This window comes from Olea europaea, chromosome 15 (assembly GCF_002742605.1).
Source record: "Olea europaea var. sylvestris chromosome 15, O_europaea_v1, whole genome shotgun sequence".
Taxonomy (NCBI): Eukaryota; Viridiplantae; Streptophyta; class Magnoliopsida; order Lamiales; family Oleaceae; genus Olea; species Olea europaea.
This window is the reverse complement of record NC_036251.1, coordinates 2,800,430-2,818,095: the sequence shown is the minus strand read 5'-3', so window position 1 is coordinate 2,818,095 and position 17,666 is coordinate 2,800,430. Positions and strand designations below refer to the sequence as shown.

At 36.4% G+C, this 17,666-nt stretch overlaps 1 protein-coding gene across 1 annotated transcript; it reads left to right on the top strand.

The window, feature by feature from the left end:
• The first annotated feature begins 324 nt into the window (after positions 1-324).
• On the top strand, positions 325-8,169 carry LOC111409833 (transmembrane 9 superfamily member 1). Its single transcript, XM_023039914.1, has 12 exons — positions 325-508; positions 2,956-3,148; positions 3,229-3,333; positions 4,269-4,286; positions 4,385-4,479; positions 4,556-4,708; positions 4,996-5,130; positions 5,210-5,376; positions 5,685-5,779; positions 5,915-6,288; positions 7,240-7,513; positions 7,719-8,169. Exons 1-12 carry the CDS (start codon positions 422-424, stop codon positions 7,784-7,786), a joined length of 1,764 nt encoding a protein of 587 aa, XP_022895682.1. The 5' UTR covers positions 325-421; the 3' UTR covers positions 7,787-8,169.
• Positions 8,170-17,666: the final 9,497 nt, after the last annotated feature.

The following is a 17,666-nucleotide window of genomic DNA, read 5'->3' as shown; positions in this document are numbered from 1 at the left end:
AGGAAGAAGAAGAAGATACAGTTTTTGCTTTTTCCATTTTTTTGGGTTTTTTAATTTAATTAATGCAATTATTTAATTTGATAAATAGAAAGTTACTAGTTTGCCCTTTATAAAAATATTAACAATCTGGTCAAACTCAATTTTTTGTTTAACTAACGGTAAATTGGATATTTTCCATCTATTGGGGTCTCACCTGCAACGTTTGAAGATATTGGGAGTGACAGTTGCAACAAATCAAAGGTTTGGGGAAAGTCTATCAGTGTTTCAAAGGTTTGGGGCCTCTGCTGCAATTATCCCAAATTTAAATAAAAAAATCACCTAAAACTATAATCCCGGCCAGCAGTTCACCGCCCTCTAGTTCTCAGTCAACCCGACCGGTTTTCTATATCGGACTCGGATATCTTCGCCGATTGCCGTTCCGATGCGGTCCACCGTTCGACTCTCCTTTCTTTTACTCGCCTCCTTCTCCCTCCTCTCTCTGGCGTTCGCCTCCGAGTCCGATCACAAGGTATACTAAATTCTTTCACTCGCTCGATCCGTTTCATCAGAAAACACCCGAATTTTAGCTGTCTTCTGTTTATAGTATCTAAAGCTTTTGTTTAAAATGGTTAAACTGGTTCTGATTTGTGCTCCGATTGATCAGATCTGTTTAATAAAGATCTTTAAATTGTATGGTTTTTCTGTTTACTTTTGCATCTGAGTGACTGAGGGCTGCGACTAATGTTTTTGTTAAGGATATTATTTGCTGCTATTGTGAATATGGTTCTTTTGACGGGAAGTCATATTATGACTACAATTGATTGTTATATATCTCTAATTTTGAGGTTCTTATCGCATCATAATGTGCATAGTTCAGCTAATCACCTGGAATGGATGCATATATATCTCGAATCGCTAATTCTTGTGATTTCAGAACTTTTTGGAACGTATTTGTTAGTTAAACAAACTGATGGCTTGCGTTTGAAGGCATCTTTAAGTTATGTTGGTATTCCTCTGATTATTAGGCAGCAAAAGAGGAGGTTAAAAATGAATAATGAAACTTACAGGCTGCCATCTGTTTTCTCAGCAATATTCATACCCTTCGAAAGAAGTGCTCTCTGAAAACTTACGTTTGTAACTTTGGGAAAAAAATGAGAAACTCTTGTTTTTAACAAATATTTCCTTTTCAACACGGTAAACTATGCAGTTTAATGCTTTTTTTCTTGCATTGTTTTAAAAAGGCTTAGGCCTTGAGTTCCAACTTAAGTGAGATTTTAATTGAACGCCTCAACTCTTACAAGCTATTTGTCAAGGCATATGCCTTCAAGATAAGCCTAAGGGAAGTCGAGTTGTGCACTTGTATATTTTGCCTTTTTCTGATTTTTATTATTGGTTTCAACTTTTTGGGACTATTTTTTATAGATTCGAACATTTTACAATTTTTCTGCCTTTATATGGGAGAGGAAATAGTAACGCACCATTGTTAGCTGAGGATGATGACAAAGAATGATTGGAGACTAATAGTGACATATGAAGGCAGAGAAATCGAATGTGTTGACAATTCTGTTAGACATTCTATTAGTAGTAATGATTGTTAGCATGTTTCATATCACCTGATTACAATGGAGATGTGAAATTTATAAGGTGGGGCAAACCTCACATTGTAAGTTGGTTGACAGCTTGCTTTTTAGACTCATGAATTCCATCATGGTATTAGAGTGAGTATATATCAAGGATGTGTCAAGTCTAGGCTGGGCAAAAACCAAACCAATCAAATCGAACCAACTCAGGTTGGTTTGACATATGTAATTGGTTTGGTTTGATTTTCTTTTAAACAAAACCATGGTGGATCGATTTAGTCATGACTTGTAGTCTCAAACCATTGGTTAATCGAACCAACTCAATTCACTTATGTATTCACTTTTTTTTTTTTAATTTAAGAAAAATAAAAATAAAAAGATAAACTCTAATCTTATAACTGTATCTCAATTCCCTCTAATCTATGATGTTGTCGATAAGTAATAGCACTGAAAATTTTCTTTCACAAATTTATCATATTATACTTAGCATTTTTTCCCATGTTCAAGCAGTCAGACTACATAAACATAAAAAAATAAAATTTTTAAGTTTTCTGTTGATTTGTCTCTCTTAACTTGATTTTATTTGTTAATCAATAGTTTTTATAATATAAAATTATTTGATTATTTTAGTTCTTGTAATTTAAGTGCGCCTAAAACTTGGACAATTTCTTTTAAAATTTTTTAATTTGAACTAAAAGTCTAAACCGATTAACCACGCCGATTCGGTTTAAGAACTGGAGTGGGGTGGTTTGGCTTGGTTTGAAATTTGCCCAAACCAATTAATTTGGTTTTGGTTTTGGTTTCGGCTTTGGGTTGGAGTCGAAACCGATCCAAAGCAAACCGCGCCCAGGCTTAGGTCTATCTCTCTATCCATGTGTAGAGATGCCTAGTGGCTCAAGCCTTGATTCCAAGGGGGAGTGTTAGCATTTCCCACATTGGCTGCGTGCAATTGAAATTTGCAACATATAAGATGAAGGCAAATCTCATGCTATAAGTTGGGTTTTCAGTAATGAGTTAGGACCGTCGACTTCACCAATGATTTTGGAAAATTGTAGGTTGTTTTTCCTTCTAATAATAATATGGGCTCTTATTATTTGGTATTTTATCAATCTATTTTATAATTGTTTGCAAGTTAGATAATTAGTTTTGTTAAGTTATTAATTATAAATTTTCAATCTGATTTATAATTTATTACGACTATATTATTATTCTTATGTTTGCTTGAATAATTTTAATGGTTTGTCTTGATACATAATGCCTCGGGGCTATGCCTCACCTCGTTTTTCGATTGCTTTTAAACATTGATTTCTTGTAGTGTTCTTGAGCAAATTGAAATTCATGTATACTCTGCGAGCTGCAATTGCTTTCTCCAATGCCTTTTTTCTTTCCCCTGCAGTATCAACCAGATGATCCTGTCACCCTTTGGGTGAATAAAGTAGGGCCATACAATAATCCACAAGAAACTTACAATTATTATAGCCTTCCATTTTGTCGCCCATCGGGTAATGCTGCTCACAAATGGGGTGGTCTTGGTGAGGTATTGGGTGGAAATGAGCTCATTGATAGCTTGATTGACATAAAATTCCGAAGTATGTACACGTGGATCTCTCTTGAATATATTCATTTTTATGTTGTCATATGATGACATTTTTCCTTTGCCTTTTGGCAGAACCGGTGGACAAAACCACTATTTGTGAGCTCGAACTTGATGAAGCAAAGGTCAAACAATTCAAGGATGCTATTGAGAATAGTTATTGGTTTGAATTTTTCATTGGTAAGTTACTCATTTTTGTATCGACTTATGATAATGTATAAAATTTGTTTTTATTACAATCGAACTATGCCATTAAATTAGTTTTATAGAACAAAGTTCTGTTTAATAGACATGCTACCATCCTCAACTAACTGATTTGTAAACCATGATATCATGACTAGCACTATTTTTTTGTATATCACTAGTGCTGTCACTTTTTTAAAACTCCGGGGGCAACTTAACTTTAAGTTAATTGTCAAGCTTTTTATTTTAATTTTATTGTGTATGTGGAGAGTCCCAGTTTTGTGCTAGGACATTTTTAATTTTATTTTGACAACTAATATATACTGAAAAGTGGAAACTGCATGATTTGGGATTTATTTAAGGTCAATTTATTTTTTTCCATCATGGCTTATATTGAATATTATTAGATGAGATTGTGCAAAATTTTGGGATTTACGTATTACATTTTTACACTGCCTTTGCTCCAATTATGTGGTGTCAGGAGGCTTTATCTCTTGACTCTCGTCAGTTCATCAGTCATCATTAGGGAGAAAAATGAAATTTCTCAAAATGATGTAGAGGTTTGTTTTTTGTAATATATAAATGATATACGTGTACTCTAGGATTATTGATGATTAAGATTCATTGGTGGGTTAGCTGATGTCTAATTTTTTTTCTTTCTTCACTGTTTTAGGACTTGGATTTAGCTTAAGAAGAAGAATAAACTCATTCATCAGTGGTTGCTCTCATATGTGTGTGTGTCTCTGTGTATGTGTATGTACATACGTGTAAGCTAGGAGCCAGTCATGTGTTTTAATTCCTTCCATTGTCTTTCAGAACTTATTAGTATTAATATATATTTTATGAGTTCCATTTTATATTGGTAATCTTACATATACTTTCTTTTATTTATTTTTTTGTATGTTTTGCTGGTCTGCCGTCTATAAATTCAGATGATCTACCTTTATGGGGTATGCCTTGAACACCCTTTCCTTTTATCACCTATGTTTCAAAAAAGTTTTCTCATCATTCGACCCAATTTTTTAATTAACATATATTGTTTTTGCAGGTTTTGTGGGTGAGCTGCACTCTGACAAGAATAATGATAATAAGCATGTGCTCTACACACATAAGAGTATAACTGTGAATTACAACAAAGATCAAGTGTGTGCCTGTTTATATGTAATGTTTTAGTGCAGATCTTTCTGTTCTGTTGTCGATAAATTTCTTTTTCTTGTAGATCATTCATGTCAATCTTACTCAAGGGGGTGCAAAACCATTGGAAGTTGGAAAAACAGTGGACATGACTTACTCGGTGAAATGGATTCCGACAAAAACTTCTTTCGCTCGTCGTTTTGATGTTTACCTGGACTACCCATTTTTTGAACATCAGGTAAAAATTGACATTCAGATGTTGATGCTTTTTCAGCATAATGATTTCACTACCAGTTTCTTCAACTTAATAGAAAATGTTAAGGCGGGAATTTTTTTGTTAGTAAAAGATTTGTCAGTTCATAGAACCTTAGTTAATATGCCATGACTAATTTTCTGCTCATTTATATCCTTTTGCTCAAATGAGCTCAAATTTGTCAATTTTGGAAGGAGTACAAGTGCCTTTTACGGTTACAAATGCTCTATATTTTGGGCACAAGACTGAGACTTATTTTCTGGATCTTGTAGATACACTGGTTCTCTATTTTCAATTCCTTCATGATGGTTATATTCCTTACCGGTCTGGTATCAATGATATTGATGCGAACTCTGCGAAATGATTATGCAAAGTATGCTCGTGAGGATGATGATTTGGAAACACTGGTAATAATCTTATCATCAAATAAATCTCGATAATTTCTTCTATTCATTGTTGAAGAGCATATAACGTCTTCGTGTTTAGGAAAGAGATGTCAATGAAGAGTCTGGTTGGAAACTTGTTCATGGAGATGTATTTAGGACTCCCCGCGGTTTAGTTTTACTCTCTGCTCTTGTTGGCACTGGCGCACAGCTAGCCTTGCTGGTACTCATTGTTGTCTTATTTGCAATTGTCGGAATGTTGTACATCGGGTATGCCAAATGTAACTTAATTTTAATTTACTTGTGATCTATATTATGTCATCTTAGTCCTCTGTAGTTATTTGAAGTATACTCGCTACCTCCCTCCTTTCCCCAATCCCTTTTTCAGAGTATGCATGCACTTCTATTCAATATATATTTTTTAGTTGACATTTCACCAGTAGCATTCAGCAAGGCTATAGGATATTTTTTTATTAGCAGAGTTGGATTTGTTTTGACATCACTGTTCTGTTTACTTTATATTCTAGGTATTTGATTCAGATTGCTAACTTGTGGTTTTTTACATATATATTGTCCAGGAGAGGTGCAATTGTCACTACTTTCATTATATGTTATGCTTTTACATCATTCATCTCGGGCTATGTCAGTGGTGGAATGTACTCACGCCATGGTGGTAAGTGCAGCCATTTGTACCCAACCTTCCCTGCTTTGTGGCATGCTTTGTTTGCCCATTATTATACTTTTGCTTACTCATGTTTAAATTTGGTTCTGCAATTTATGCTAAATTACATTTCTGTCCATATCACAGGCAAAAATTGGATCAAATCAATGATTTTCACAGCTTCATTTTTTCCTTTTCTGTGCTTTGGAATTGGTTTCGTGCTGAACACTATTGCAATATTCTATGGGTCTCTAGCAGCCATTCCCTTTGGCACGATGGTGATTGTCTTCGTCATCTGGGCCTTTATTTCTTTCCCCCTGGCACTTCTTGGTACGGTTGTTGGAAGAAACTGGAGTGGTGCTCCAAACAATCCATGCCGAGTGAAGACCATTCCACGACCAATTCCTGAGAAGAAGTGGTACTTGACACCATCTGTAGTTTCTGTGATGGGAGGATTGCTTCCCTTTGGCAGCATATTCATTGAAATGTACTTTGTTTTCACTTCCTTCTGGAATTACAAGGTAATATAGTTGACCTATCATGCTAATTTTTTTCTTAATCATTAATGTGTCTATATTTTTTTTGTTATCTGAAATATGAAGTATCTGATGCAGACTTAAAAGAAAACTATATTAGTGGTTAATTTTTCTATCTTTAAATCGAACATGACATGTTATAAATTTCTAGATTGATATAATCTAATGCCAGGGAATTAGGGCTATTTAGAGATATATGTTTTGGGATTGGGTTAAATTCCCCGTAAAGCTAGGTTCAAGCAAATGTAAGTGGCTGTGGCTTTGTGTAGCAGATTGTTTGTGGGTTGAACCTCGAGTATTCTTAGTATGCAAATTCTGCTAAAAGCTTAAAACAGACATATGCAATTAGTGACTATCTACACATTTCTGCTGACAAAATTTTGTCCCATTTGGTTTAGCCGAAAATTATTTTTAGTAGATTTTGATGAAACTTGATGAAATGTTCGGTTGAAAGTTGATAAAAGTTGTGTGTCCCGTGAAATGTGTGGTTGAAAATGCGTTTGAGGAAAATTGAGTTTTAGAAAATGGGGGCCAAATAGCGGCTTGGTCTGCTGATGCACCAGTCTGATTCTCATTTTCTGCTCTATTGAATGCCTTGGTCTTGGGAGTGTGAGATGAGGAGGCAAGGAGCAGTGAAGGTTTTGAACAAACTATTTATCTTCGATGAGTTGTATTCTAGATGAAGGGGAGTCCCTGGAGTACCCTTTTATGCTGTTAAAGATAAATTTGTTTGCTTATTTTTTGTTTGGCATATGCATCTCTCCAACTTATTTGTGCCCCTCTCGTCCCCCTTTTCGATTATTATCCAAGCATGAGACCCATTTTTTATATGTCTGAACGGACTGATATTATCTCATGGAAAACCAACAAAAAGAGTGTTAAGTTTACATTTTGGCCGTTTAGCTAATTTGTCATCTCTTCACTTCTTATGGACAGGTTTACTACGTATATGGCTTTATGCTTCTGGTTTTCGTGATTCTTATTATTGTTACGGTCTGCGTGACGATAGTCGGAACCTATTTCCTGCTAAATGCCGAGAATTATCATTGGCAGTGGACTTCTTTCTTCTCGGCAGCATCAACAGCTATCTATGTGTACTTGTACTCTATATATTACTATTATGTGAAGACAAAGATGTCGGGATTCTTCCAGATGAGCTTTTACTTTGGTTATACCCTAATGTTTTGTCTTGGATTAGGAATTCTTTGCGGTAAGTAAATGGCAGTCAGTTAATTATTTAAAGATAATCATTTTGTTGCCTTCCCTTCCATTCTTAAAAGTGAATATATGAATTTGCCACCTGCTGATGGGCTTATCTGTTTTCTAATACATCATGATAATGTATTATATGATTAAAACTTCTTCTCTACATTTCTCCCACTGTATATTTACAGCCCCTTTTTTATGCATTTCAGGTGCTGTTGGTTACTTAGGTTCTAATCTGTTTGTAAGGAGGATATATAGAAACATCAAAATCGACTAGTTTATGAGCCGGGAGAGAGAAATCTTTGTTCTCATCGTCAGGGTGATATCGAGAGAAGCCTGCAGTACCTCCTTCAGATATCTGGTAATGTCCATGTTTAATATGCAAGATTTGAGGATGATCTGTAATTCGGGATCGTGGGAGGCCCTAAAAAATTTCCCCGTTCTTCGGGTTGTAAAACCAAGTATAATTACATAAATTTAGAGTGATTGTTTTCATGACTGAAAAGAGGACGGATGATACTAGTTTTTTATTTAGTTATTTCTCTAATCTTTCCGGACAATGGATTCTCTTTACCGGTACTGCATGTTTGCATATCTTTTGCGAATAGGTGTTCTTGGGAGAGCGACTATTACTGGAATGGGGAAATGAGTTTTGTCTTATGACAGTCATCTCTATAGAGCATTATATTTTAAGTAATACTATTTAGCATCATTGATGTCATTAAATGATCGGTACTTTTAAATGTGATGTTACATGATTTATTTAAGGGTAATTGGCACGAAAAGTCCACACCTTTCAAATTTATTGTGGAAAACGTCCCTATCTTTCATTTTTGGTATTTTCATCCTTGCCTTCCACATTTCTTTGTGCACAACGTCCTTTTCACCAATTTTTAACATAAAATGATCAATATATCCTCCCATTTAAATAAAACAAAAAATAAAAAAAATACAATTTTATTATTAAATGTTTTAAAAAGTATAAGTGAGTCCAAATAATTTTTGAAAGGTCTAATAGCATAAAGTGTTCTTACGTTTAGCCTATAGAGTGTAAAATGTCCCTACGTTTCAAATTAGTGAAAATGACGTTTTTCGCAATGAAACATGGAAATAAGGGTGAAAACGTAAAAAAATTGAAATGTATGAACGTTTTCCACAAGAAGTATCAAACGTATAAATGTTTTTTGCTATTAGTCGTTATTAAAATATTAAAAATAAAATCACACTCTCTCCCTTCTCTTTTTCTCCAAATGGAACTATAACGTTAGAAGTGTAAAAAACTCCGATCAACCATCGCCCAAACTATCGAACCTCCATATCGCTGCATCTATTGATATTTTACGATCATGAAGAGAGCCGTCCTAGTGAGTATAGTCAATTCGATGTGTTGGATAATGTCACGAGTCTCTTCGGAACAGGTGATGCTGTTAGTGCATTCGCTAGTTGCGTATTAAGGCTTGCAATTCCGAACAAATTTATTGGCATAAATGTTTCAAGGTTGGATGTTGGGTGATATGTGTAGAGAGAAGTGAAGACTTTTCAATGGTATGGTAATCCAGAAGTTTGGGTGGTAGTTTGCTGGAGTTTTTTTGTTTTTAAGGTAGCTGACTCATTTGGAGAACAAGAGAAGAGAGAGAGAGAGAGTTTTTTTTTTATTTTTTAAAAATATTTTAATAAGGCCTAGTAGCAAAAAAATCCCTACGTTTGACACTTTTTGTAGAAAACATTCCTAGATTTTAATTTTTTTCGTTTTCATCCCTATTTTCACGTTTCATTGTAGAAAACGCCATTTTTCATCAATTTGAAACGTAGGGAAGTTTTGCACATTATAGGCCAAACATAAAGACGTTTTGTGTTATTGGACCTTTTAATAATTATTTGGACTCATTTACACTTTTTAAAATATTTAGAAGTAAGATTGTAATTTATTCTTTATTTTTCTTTATTTTATTTTATTTAAATAGGAGGGTATATCGATCATTTTACGTTTAAAATTGGTGAAAAAAACGTTGATAGCAAAGAAATGAGAAAGGTAAGAGTGAAAATGTCAAAAAAGGTAGGAACGTTTTTCACAATAAACTTAAAAGGTACGGACGTTTTGTGCCAATTACCTATTTATTTAATTGAACATATCTATTGTGGTCACCTAAACTGATGATCTAATATCACTAATGCTAGATTGCATTATTCTTATACTTTATAGGGAAAATTGCAGTCGAGGTACCAAATCTTTCGTTTATTAGCAGACTTTGCCCAAACCTTTAATTTGTGTCACCGGAGATACCAAACCTTTAAAAAATGTGTGGGGCCAGTCCAAAATGACGGTTTCCGTCTGTTTGACCGCCAAAACTGTCAATTGACCCCTTTAATGATAATTTCAAGATTTTTCCCCAAATAAGTGAAGGGCAACATGGTCATTACACACATTTCCCTCCTCAACTAAAAACTTCACTGTTTATTTCCCTCCATTTCTTTATCGCTATATATTACCTATCTTCTCTCTCACAGGTAGTAAAAAGAATTAGCAAGAAGATGGAGGGGAATGTATGCAGATGTGGTTCCCCAGTGCAGTGAAGACCTCGTGGACGAACTTGAACCCGGGAAGAAGATTTCTCACTTGTCCTCGAAGCCAAGATGTGGGTGGATGCACCTTCTTTATGTGGTGTGACCCTCCGATGTGTGAGAGATCGAAGGAACTGATTCCTGGCCTATTAAGAGCTAGGAGGGAAATGGAAGCTGAAATCGACACCCTTCAAGCAACAAGACCAAATGTGTGGAAGATCTGGCTCTTCGACTTTGTGCGTGGAGTGTTTGCAAAATGGGTTTGTTCCTAGGTATGTAGGGTTAGATTGTAGGATTTTAGTTTTTTGTTCCAGAAATTTGAGCTTAGGGTTTCGAAATGAAGCCATGTGCTAGATGTTGTAAAATGCATATGTAGAAAAGGAAAATTTGTGTTGTACATTTTGACTTGAAATTTAACGATATTTTCCTGGCTTCTATGTCAAATGCGAAATTAAAAGAGCAGATTACACTTCAAACTTATCTGAAGAAGGTGCACCATAGGTACCAAACCTTATAACGATTCGTAGAATCAGTACCAAACCTTTTCTAATGGTTTCAGACAGAGTACCAAATCTTTAAAAACATTGCAGTAAAGGTACCAAACGTTTGATAATACGTTCATAGGAAGTATCAAACATTCTCATATATTTCATAATCGCCTGCACATCAGATCTTACGAATACAATTTCAGAAACCAACGGCGAAAAGCAGAAACATAATGCAAGATATTCGACATCAACATTATCATCACATTGAACAATTTCATCAAAAATTCCAGTTACATCTACAAAATAAATAGCATTGGAAGCATATATTTCCAGTTCAGTTTACAAAAAACCACAGCATTTCCCCAAAAAGGCAACTATATAAGAGAAACCACATGATGTTCAAAATTGCGATCCTCTATGCTTGGACTTCTTTGTCTGTGACTTGGAGGTTTGCGTTGAATGTGCTTTTCTCTTCCCCTTTGTTGATCTGATATGTGTATTTTCTTGTGTGGTTGGTTGAGACTGTTGCTGTGAACTATCTTCACCAGGCAGTGCCTCCTTACATCTTCTTTTGTTATGTCCAGACCCTCCACAGCATTTACACGTCATCTTCATGCCAGTCCTTCCCATCTTCACGCCTGTAGGTGGCTCTGCCTATGACCTCTTCCTCAATTTTTTGGGTCTGCCAGCCTGTTTTCTCTTCTGAGGTTGAGTGAGAGGATGCTTTCCCAATTCTGACCATAGTTCAGGCCCTGACATGGGATGGATCACTGGGGAGTAACATTTCAGGTATGTCTCCTTGCTATACCATGGGTCGATGTACTCATATATGCCAATATCCCTTGAAAGCATGCCTGATATTGCATGGGGACATGGTATTCCAGCGAGCTGCCATTTTCTGCAAGCACATGCATGTTCTGTCAAGTCAACACTCCACCTCAAACCGTCTATGTTGCTTATCTCAAATTTCTGGTTGCCTGCATAGTCTGCCTTCAAGTACCTTGTCTCAGACTTAGCCTTCTCAATGATTTTCACAATTCTTGACCCGAATGCATGATCCCACCTCTCTGCCACTTCCCTTTTTGCATTCATCCTTATCATTTGCTGATGCCGAATTTTCTCTAGCATGGGGATGATGGGCCTGTCTCTGGCAACAACAATGGAAGAGTTGAATGCCTCACACAAATTATTAAGAAGAATATCACATCTTGAATGCTCTTCAAAATGGGATCTGGTCCACTGGGAAGGAGGTTTTTCAAGAAACCAATTGTAAGCCTCTTCACTTATGTCTTTTAACTCATTCATTGCACTCTTCCACTCCGACACTGTTGTTGCCCTTGCTGTAGTCCAAAATAAGTTCTTAAGTGCCAGACCTTTGTGTGCCAAGTTGAAATTGCTATAAAGATGTCTAGCACAACACCTATGCTCCGCTCCTTCACAGTATTGACTTATGAAATCCACCAAACCCTTTTGTTTGTCAGAAATGAATGTCCAAACTCGAGGGTTGTGCATCCCTATGTCATCAACCAACAATTCTATGAACCATTGCCAGTTTGTTTTGTTCTCTGCATCCACAACTGCCCATGCTAACGGGAACATACAATTCTCATCATCAATGCCAACAGCTGCCAACAACTGTCCACCTTCTGCAGATTTTAGGAAGCATCCATCCAACCCAACAACTGGCCTGCACCCAGCCTTAAACCCTTCCTTACAAGCCCCTATGCAGATGTACAATCTCTTAAAAGTATGTCCCGAACCTTCGATTTGGACTGTACTGCCTGGATTTGTTCTCTTCAATTCCTCACCGTAATCCCATAAAATTTTATACTGCTCAGCTACAATCTCATTAATAACTTCTGCACATTTCGATCTTGTCCTGTAGAACTGATGCTTTGAAATCTCAAACATGCAGTCCTCTTTCACAGTCTCCATAAAACTACTCGTTGGAATGTTTGGATCAGACCTAAATTTTCTCACGTATTTCTTTGCCAGAAAACCTGAATTAACCCTTCTATTTTGCCACACCATGGTACATGTGTGCTCATCTACAAATGTGTTAATTCTAAGACTCCTGTCGGGTTGTTGGTACGCATACAAAACCCAAGGACAATTATCTTGACACCGAACTCTCAACCGTGTCCTCATATTTTTCACGTATCTCAGTTGCCTGGAATTTTTGACTAAGTATTGAACTACTGCATTCCTTAGAATCTTGAAGTTGTCGAATTTCATCCCTGGTAGAAATGAATTATCATCCAAATGAATTAAACCAGAAATGAATTACACAAAACAGTGGACATTACCTAGCTTGAACTGTGGATCTTCCATATCAGTTACAGGGTTAAACCAGCACACATTCTTCCTTCTGGCAGATGATCCCTCAGCCTCGGTATCACTGGGTAAGCTTCTAAGCTCACTGGAGTCTTCGTATTCTGTTCCAGATTCTTCCCCAGTAGCTGCCTCCCCTTCTTGCACATCCCTTACACCTTCCTGCTCACCACTTGCACCAATGTCAAAACTTTCACTCAACCTGAAATATGTGTTTTCATCATTATCCTTCACAACAATATTTTCTTCCTGCTTGTACTCCGAGTCAGTGAATTCATCTCTCAAAATACCCTCCTCATATTCATCATCTAGCTCAGGACCTTCACCAAACTCCACATCAGTTTCAGCAGCCTGCACCTCTGGTTCGGTATCATGCAACTCATGTTAAGCAGCTTGCGCCTCTTGTTCAGCAGCATGCAGCTCCTGCTGAGCCTGCTGCTGTGGTCCAGAAGCATGCACATCAATTTCAGCAGGCTGCACCTCTGCTTCGACATCATGTTCAAAGCCTGCGCCTCTTGTTCAGCAGCATGCAGCTCCTGCTGAGCCTGCTGCTGTGGTTCAGCGTCATGCAACTCATGTTCAGACCTCAATTGTGGTTCAACATCATGTGGTTTCTTTGGTTCAGCAGCATGCACTTCTGATTCATGTGAGTCTACTTTAGCCCCTATAAAGTCAACCTCTGTATACTCATGCTCTGTTCCATGCACTGTATAAACTTCCTCTTCATCTGCTTCCATGTCATCCACTTCATCAACTACATACACGTCATCACCTTTTACTGATTCATCAAAAATCTCAATTGCATAACATGGTTGCTGCTCGTTCAATGCTTCACCAGACTTTTGAACCTTCACCAACTCCTCACCAGTCTCACAATCAAACACTCGAACATCCTTCTGTTCTATTTCATCCCAAGGCAACTCCAAAACCTCAACTACAGGCAAGCAATACAGTTCAGCTGTCCTATTATCACCAAGCCAATTCACTAAATTCATGAAATCTGAGTCTTTAACCAACCAAAATGAACCTTCACTCATTCTTTTCTTCTCCATCTTGTACAGATATCGAATTCTATCAGAATATTCTAATATCTTCACGGCATTGTCCAAAAGAAATCTATTGAAGAAATCAGGGTCGATATAGTCTATATAACTTATTTTCCCATGCTCATACACAAAATTTCTCATCTTCTGTAATAAAATTCCACCATGATGAAGCTCTATGCTGAAGTACTTTGAATTTTCCCCTGAAAAAACACCGAAAAAAGGAAGTTAAGCCCTAGCCCTTTTCAGTTCAAGCAACGATCATGTGCAGAAAAGATACTACACAAGCATTACGCTCTAATACACCAAATCACTTAAAATTTTTGAATTCCCCAGTACGTGAACACAATCGAACAGGGGAACTTCATAATCATACAACTTCATACCGTAAATCGAAAACAAGGGAAGACACTTACCATACACGGGTTGGGAAAGAGAGCCTCGAATGTGGGCTACAATTTTCACTGGATGTTCGTCTTCTTCGAAGTTTGTTTCGTCTTCTTCGTGGATTTTTGCAGGTTCCATAGTGAATGGTGAGTGGACGGAAGTTACAACGGACGTGTTTGATGTTGAGGAGGGAAATGTGTGTAATGACCATGTTGTCCTCACTTATTTGGGAAAAATTCTTGAAATTATCATTAAAGGGGTCAACTGACGGTTTTGACGGTCAAACAGATGGAAACCGTCATTTTGGACTGGCCCCACACATTTTTAAAGGTTTAGTATTTCCGGTGGCACAAACTAAAGGTTTGGGCAAAGTCTGCTAATAAACAAAAAGTTTGGTACCTCGACTGCAATTTTCCCTATTTTATATATATTAGGTATGGATGTCGGATAGATTGATTATGATATTTTAAAAAGTGAGTTGACAATGGAAATTATCTTTTCAATATGTCATCCAATATTTAGTAAAGCATAAATATTTAGTTACGTACCCAAACAATGAACCAACAATAAAAAATAATATAAATTCATTCCTCAAAAAAAGAAAAAAAGAAATTAACATTGTTGACTTTTCTTTTTATCTCATTGTCTCCTTTACATCCTATCGGATTATTGGGTTAGGGTGAATATTTATAAAAAAATGGTAAATTCGATTCTAGAGCCGGGATACTCACAGATCCAATTCAAGAACCGATTATTGATTGGTATCTAATCAAACCTTGATTTTGACCTCTACTCACTCCACGCTTTTCAGTGACTGATTCCTCTCCTCCTCCCTCCACCACCACCCTCCTCTTCCGCCACGTCAAACCCATTTTCCCGCAAACCCTCCACCATTAAACTCAACACCACCTCACATTCACTATTGAGACCCTCTCTCCCAATCACAACAGTCCAGCACTTCCACTATTGCACTCTCCCTATCCTCTTGGAACCGATCTTTCGACCCGAAGACTAACAAGATTAGGCCGGGCACTATCTTCTTCGAACAATGCAACTACAATAATTGGCTCATCACATCGACTTTCCCAAGGATCATGCCTCCCACTCGACAAGAAATGATCGAATTCTGTGTACAGATTGCATCCAAAGTCTTTGGAAGGTCTCTCTAAAGTTTAAATCTACCTCTCTTGTATATTGTGCACTTGTGTGTGCAATAACATGAATGACAACGTAAATTGCTGCAGTTTTCAACTTCAGCGATGAAATTAATGTTCGGACATTTTTGCACTAGCATGCTTGCAATTTCGGGGCCCGTCTCTGATACTTTTGTCACTTGATTTTTTTGGACTAATAGAGTAATTCTTCGACTTATGGGAATGAAGATACTTTTACTTTATCTTCTCTCATGGATGTTTACTACGATTTAGCATCCTTTCTATCATTTGTTAAGTGATAATTAAGAGGTAATAGCTTGTAGCATGCGGTCTGTCAAATCGGTCTAAAAAATTAGCAAAGGAATCCAAAACCTATTATGGTCATACGCTTCAATCTATTTTATCATTTCTCTTCGACGTTGCATTTCCCTTAACCCTGATAGTAATTTATCTGCTATTTGCTTGGATAAATGCGAACCATTCCTCTATATTCGTTCTATGGTCCATGCTTGATACTTCCTTAAGGTTAGTTACTGCAACTTGTAAAGGGCCTAACCGGAATGAGCAATAACGAAGTGACGTGACAACTGACTGGAAAGAAAGATCAAGCTTTTCAGCACTGTTATAGCTTCTCCTGTAAAGGTAAGAGCAAAGGAGCTCTTTATCGGAGAAAACCTTCAATGAATCTGTCTTATATGCACACGTAGTAGAACTGTTTATTTAAATAATGTCATTTCAGATTTCAAGTCATTCAAAATACAACATTGCACAGCTTGGGGTGATAAGAGGGAAAAACAAGGTGGGTGCGTGATGTCGAGTGTTATATTTCGAATATCTCAAGATTCAATATGTCGATTTGAATGGAGGATCCTACTACACGTGCATATAAAACCATCATAACGAAAATAATATCATTTATTGGTCTTAGTCTACTCACATAGGAGTTTTTATTAATATTCTTACTGCTATAAGTGGAACAAAAACGAACTCCATAGCTAGAACAAAGATGTAAAATAAATATATTAAAAACAAGAACGGGCTCCCTACCTACCAAAACTTATGAATTAAGCTTTTTGTTAAAAAGAATTTGACATCTTTGTTGACGGTTACTCACATGGAGTGGGGACCATGTGAATAAAAAAACAATCTTGCTATGTCGCTAGGGAGGATTTGACACACTCCTTGAGAGATCACTCATAATAGGGGGAGGAATTTTAAGAATTTTTATTCACGTGAATTCCATTTCATATTGGTATCTGTCAACAAGCTCCCGTATCCTCTGTTGGGAGTATGCTGCCAGGGAGGGTATGGCAGAATTGATAACTTAAAATTGTTTTGACTTTGAAAGCAAAATAAAAAGTTCCTTAAAAATAGTTGACTTAATTTTAAGCTTACCCAAACATGTCTGCCAAACGCACACTCAGACAAATGCGCAACTCTCTCTCTCACACGCACACACTCACAAAACCATTTCTCTCTCGCACAAACACGAAATATCGTGACCCATAATTTTGCATTTGTACACACGAGGGGTACTTTTAAATTTGACCTAGTCAAAGGTTCAAAATTGCACTTTGACTTTGAAAATCTTGAATATTATCACATTGACCTCTTGTATGGTAAAAGACAAAGATGCCCTTAAATGTATTATACAATTACAAAACAATGTATTCTTGAAAGGACTTTACTACCCTTATAGTTAATAATTGAAAACTAAACACTTCCCCACTTATAAAACTTCAAAACGAGCTTCCAACATAGAAAAAGCTCTCATCTTTCATCTACTTGAACCTTAAAATCTCAAAAAAAAACTTTCAAACGCTGAAGTCGGAAATTTTTTTCATATCAATTACTTTAAATCGGTAAGTACATTTACGCATATTTAATTTCATTTTCAGTAAATTAGTATACGTTTAAATAGAGAAATTTTATTTCAACATAGTAATAATTAGTATAATTTTTTTTAACAGATCTTACCTATCAAAAAAAAATTTGAACAGATCTATAATTTTTTTCTTTAGAACCGTAGAAGAAAAAAATTTATACGCAAAACGGCCAAACAGTCGACTGTTACAGCCCATAGTCGGCTGTTAAATAACCAAACAGTGGATTTTTGTACTTCTATTTTCACAAAAATCGATTGTTAAAATTGTTAATTAATTAATTTTTATTGGCACTGATTTTTTTCTTAT

Coding starts and splice junctions, on each gene's coding strand:
- LOC111409833 (XM_023039914.1), top strand. CDS start 422: ATGCGGTCCACCGTTCGACTCTCCTTTCTTTTACTCGCCTCCTTCTCC. Junction 5,377..5,684: donor GTCGGAATGTTGTACATCGG/GTATGCCAAATG, acceptor TATATTGTCCAG/GAGAGGTGCAATTGTCACTA. Junction 6,289..7,239: donor CTTCCTTCTGGAATTACAAG/GTAATATAGTTG, acceptor TCTTATGGACAG/GTTTACTACGTATATGGCTT.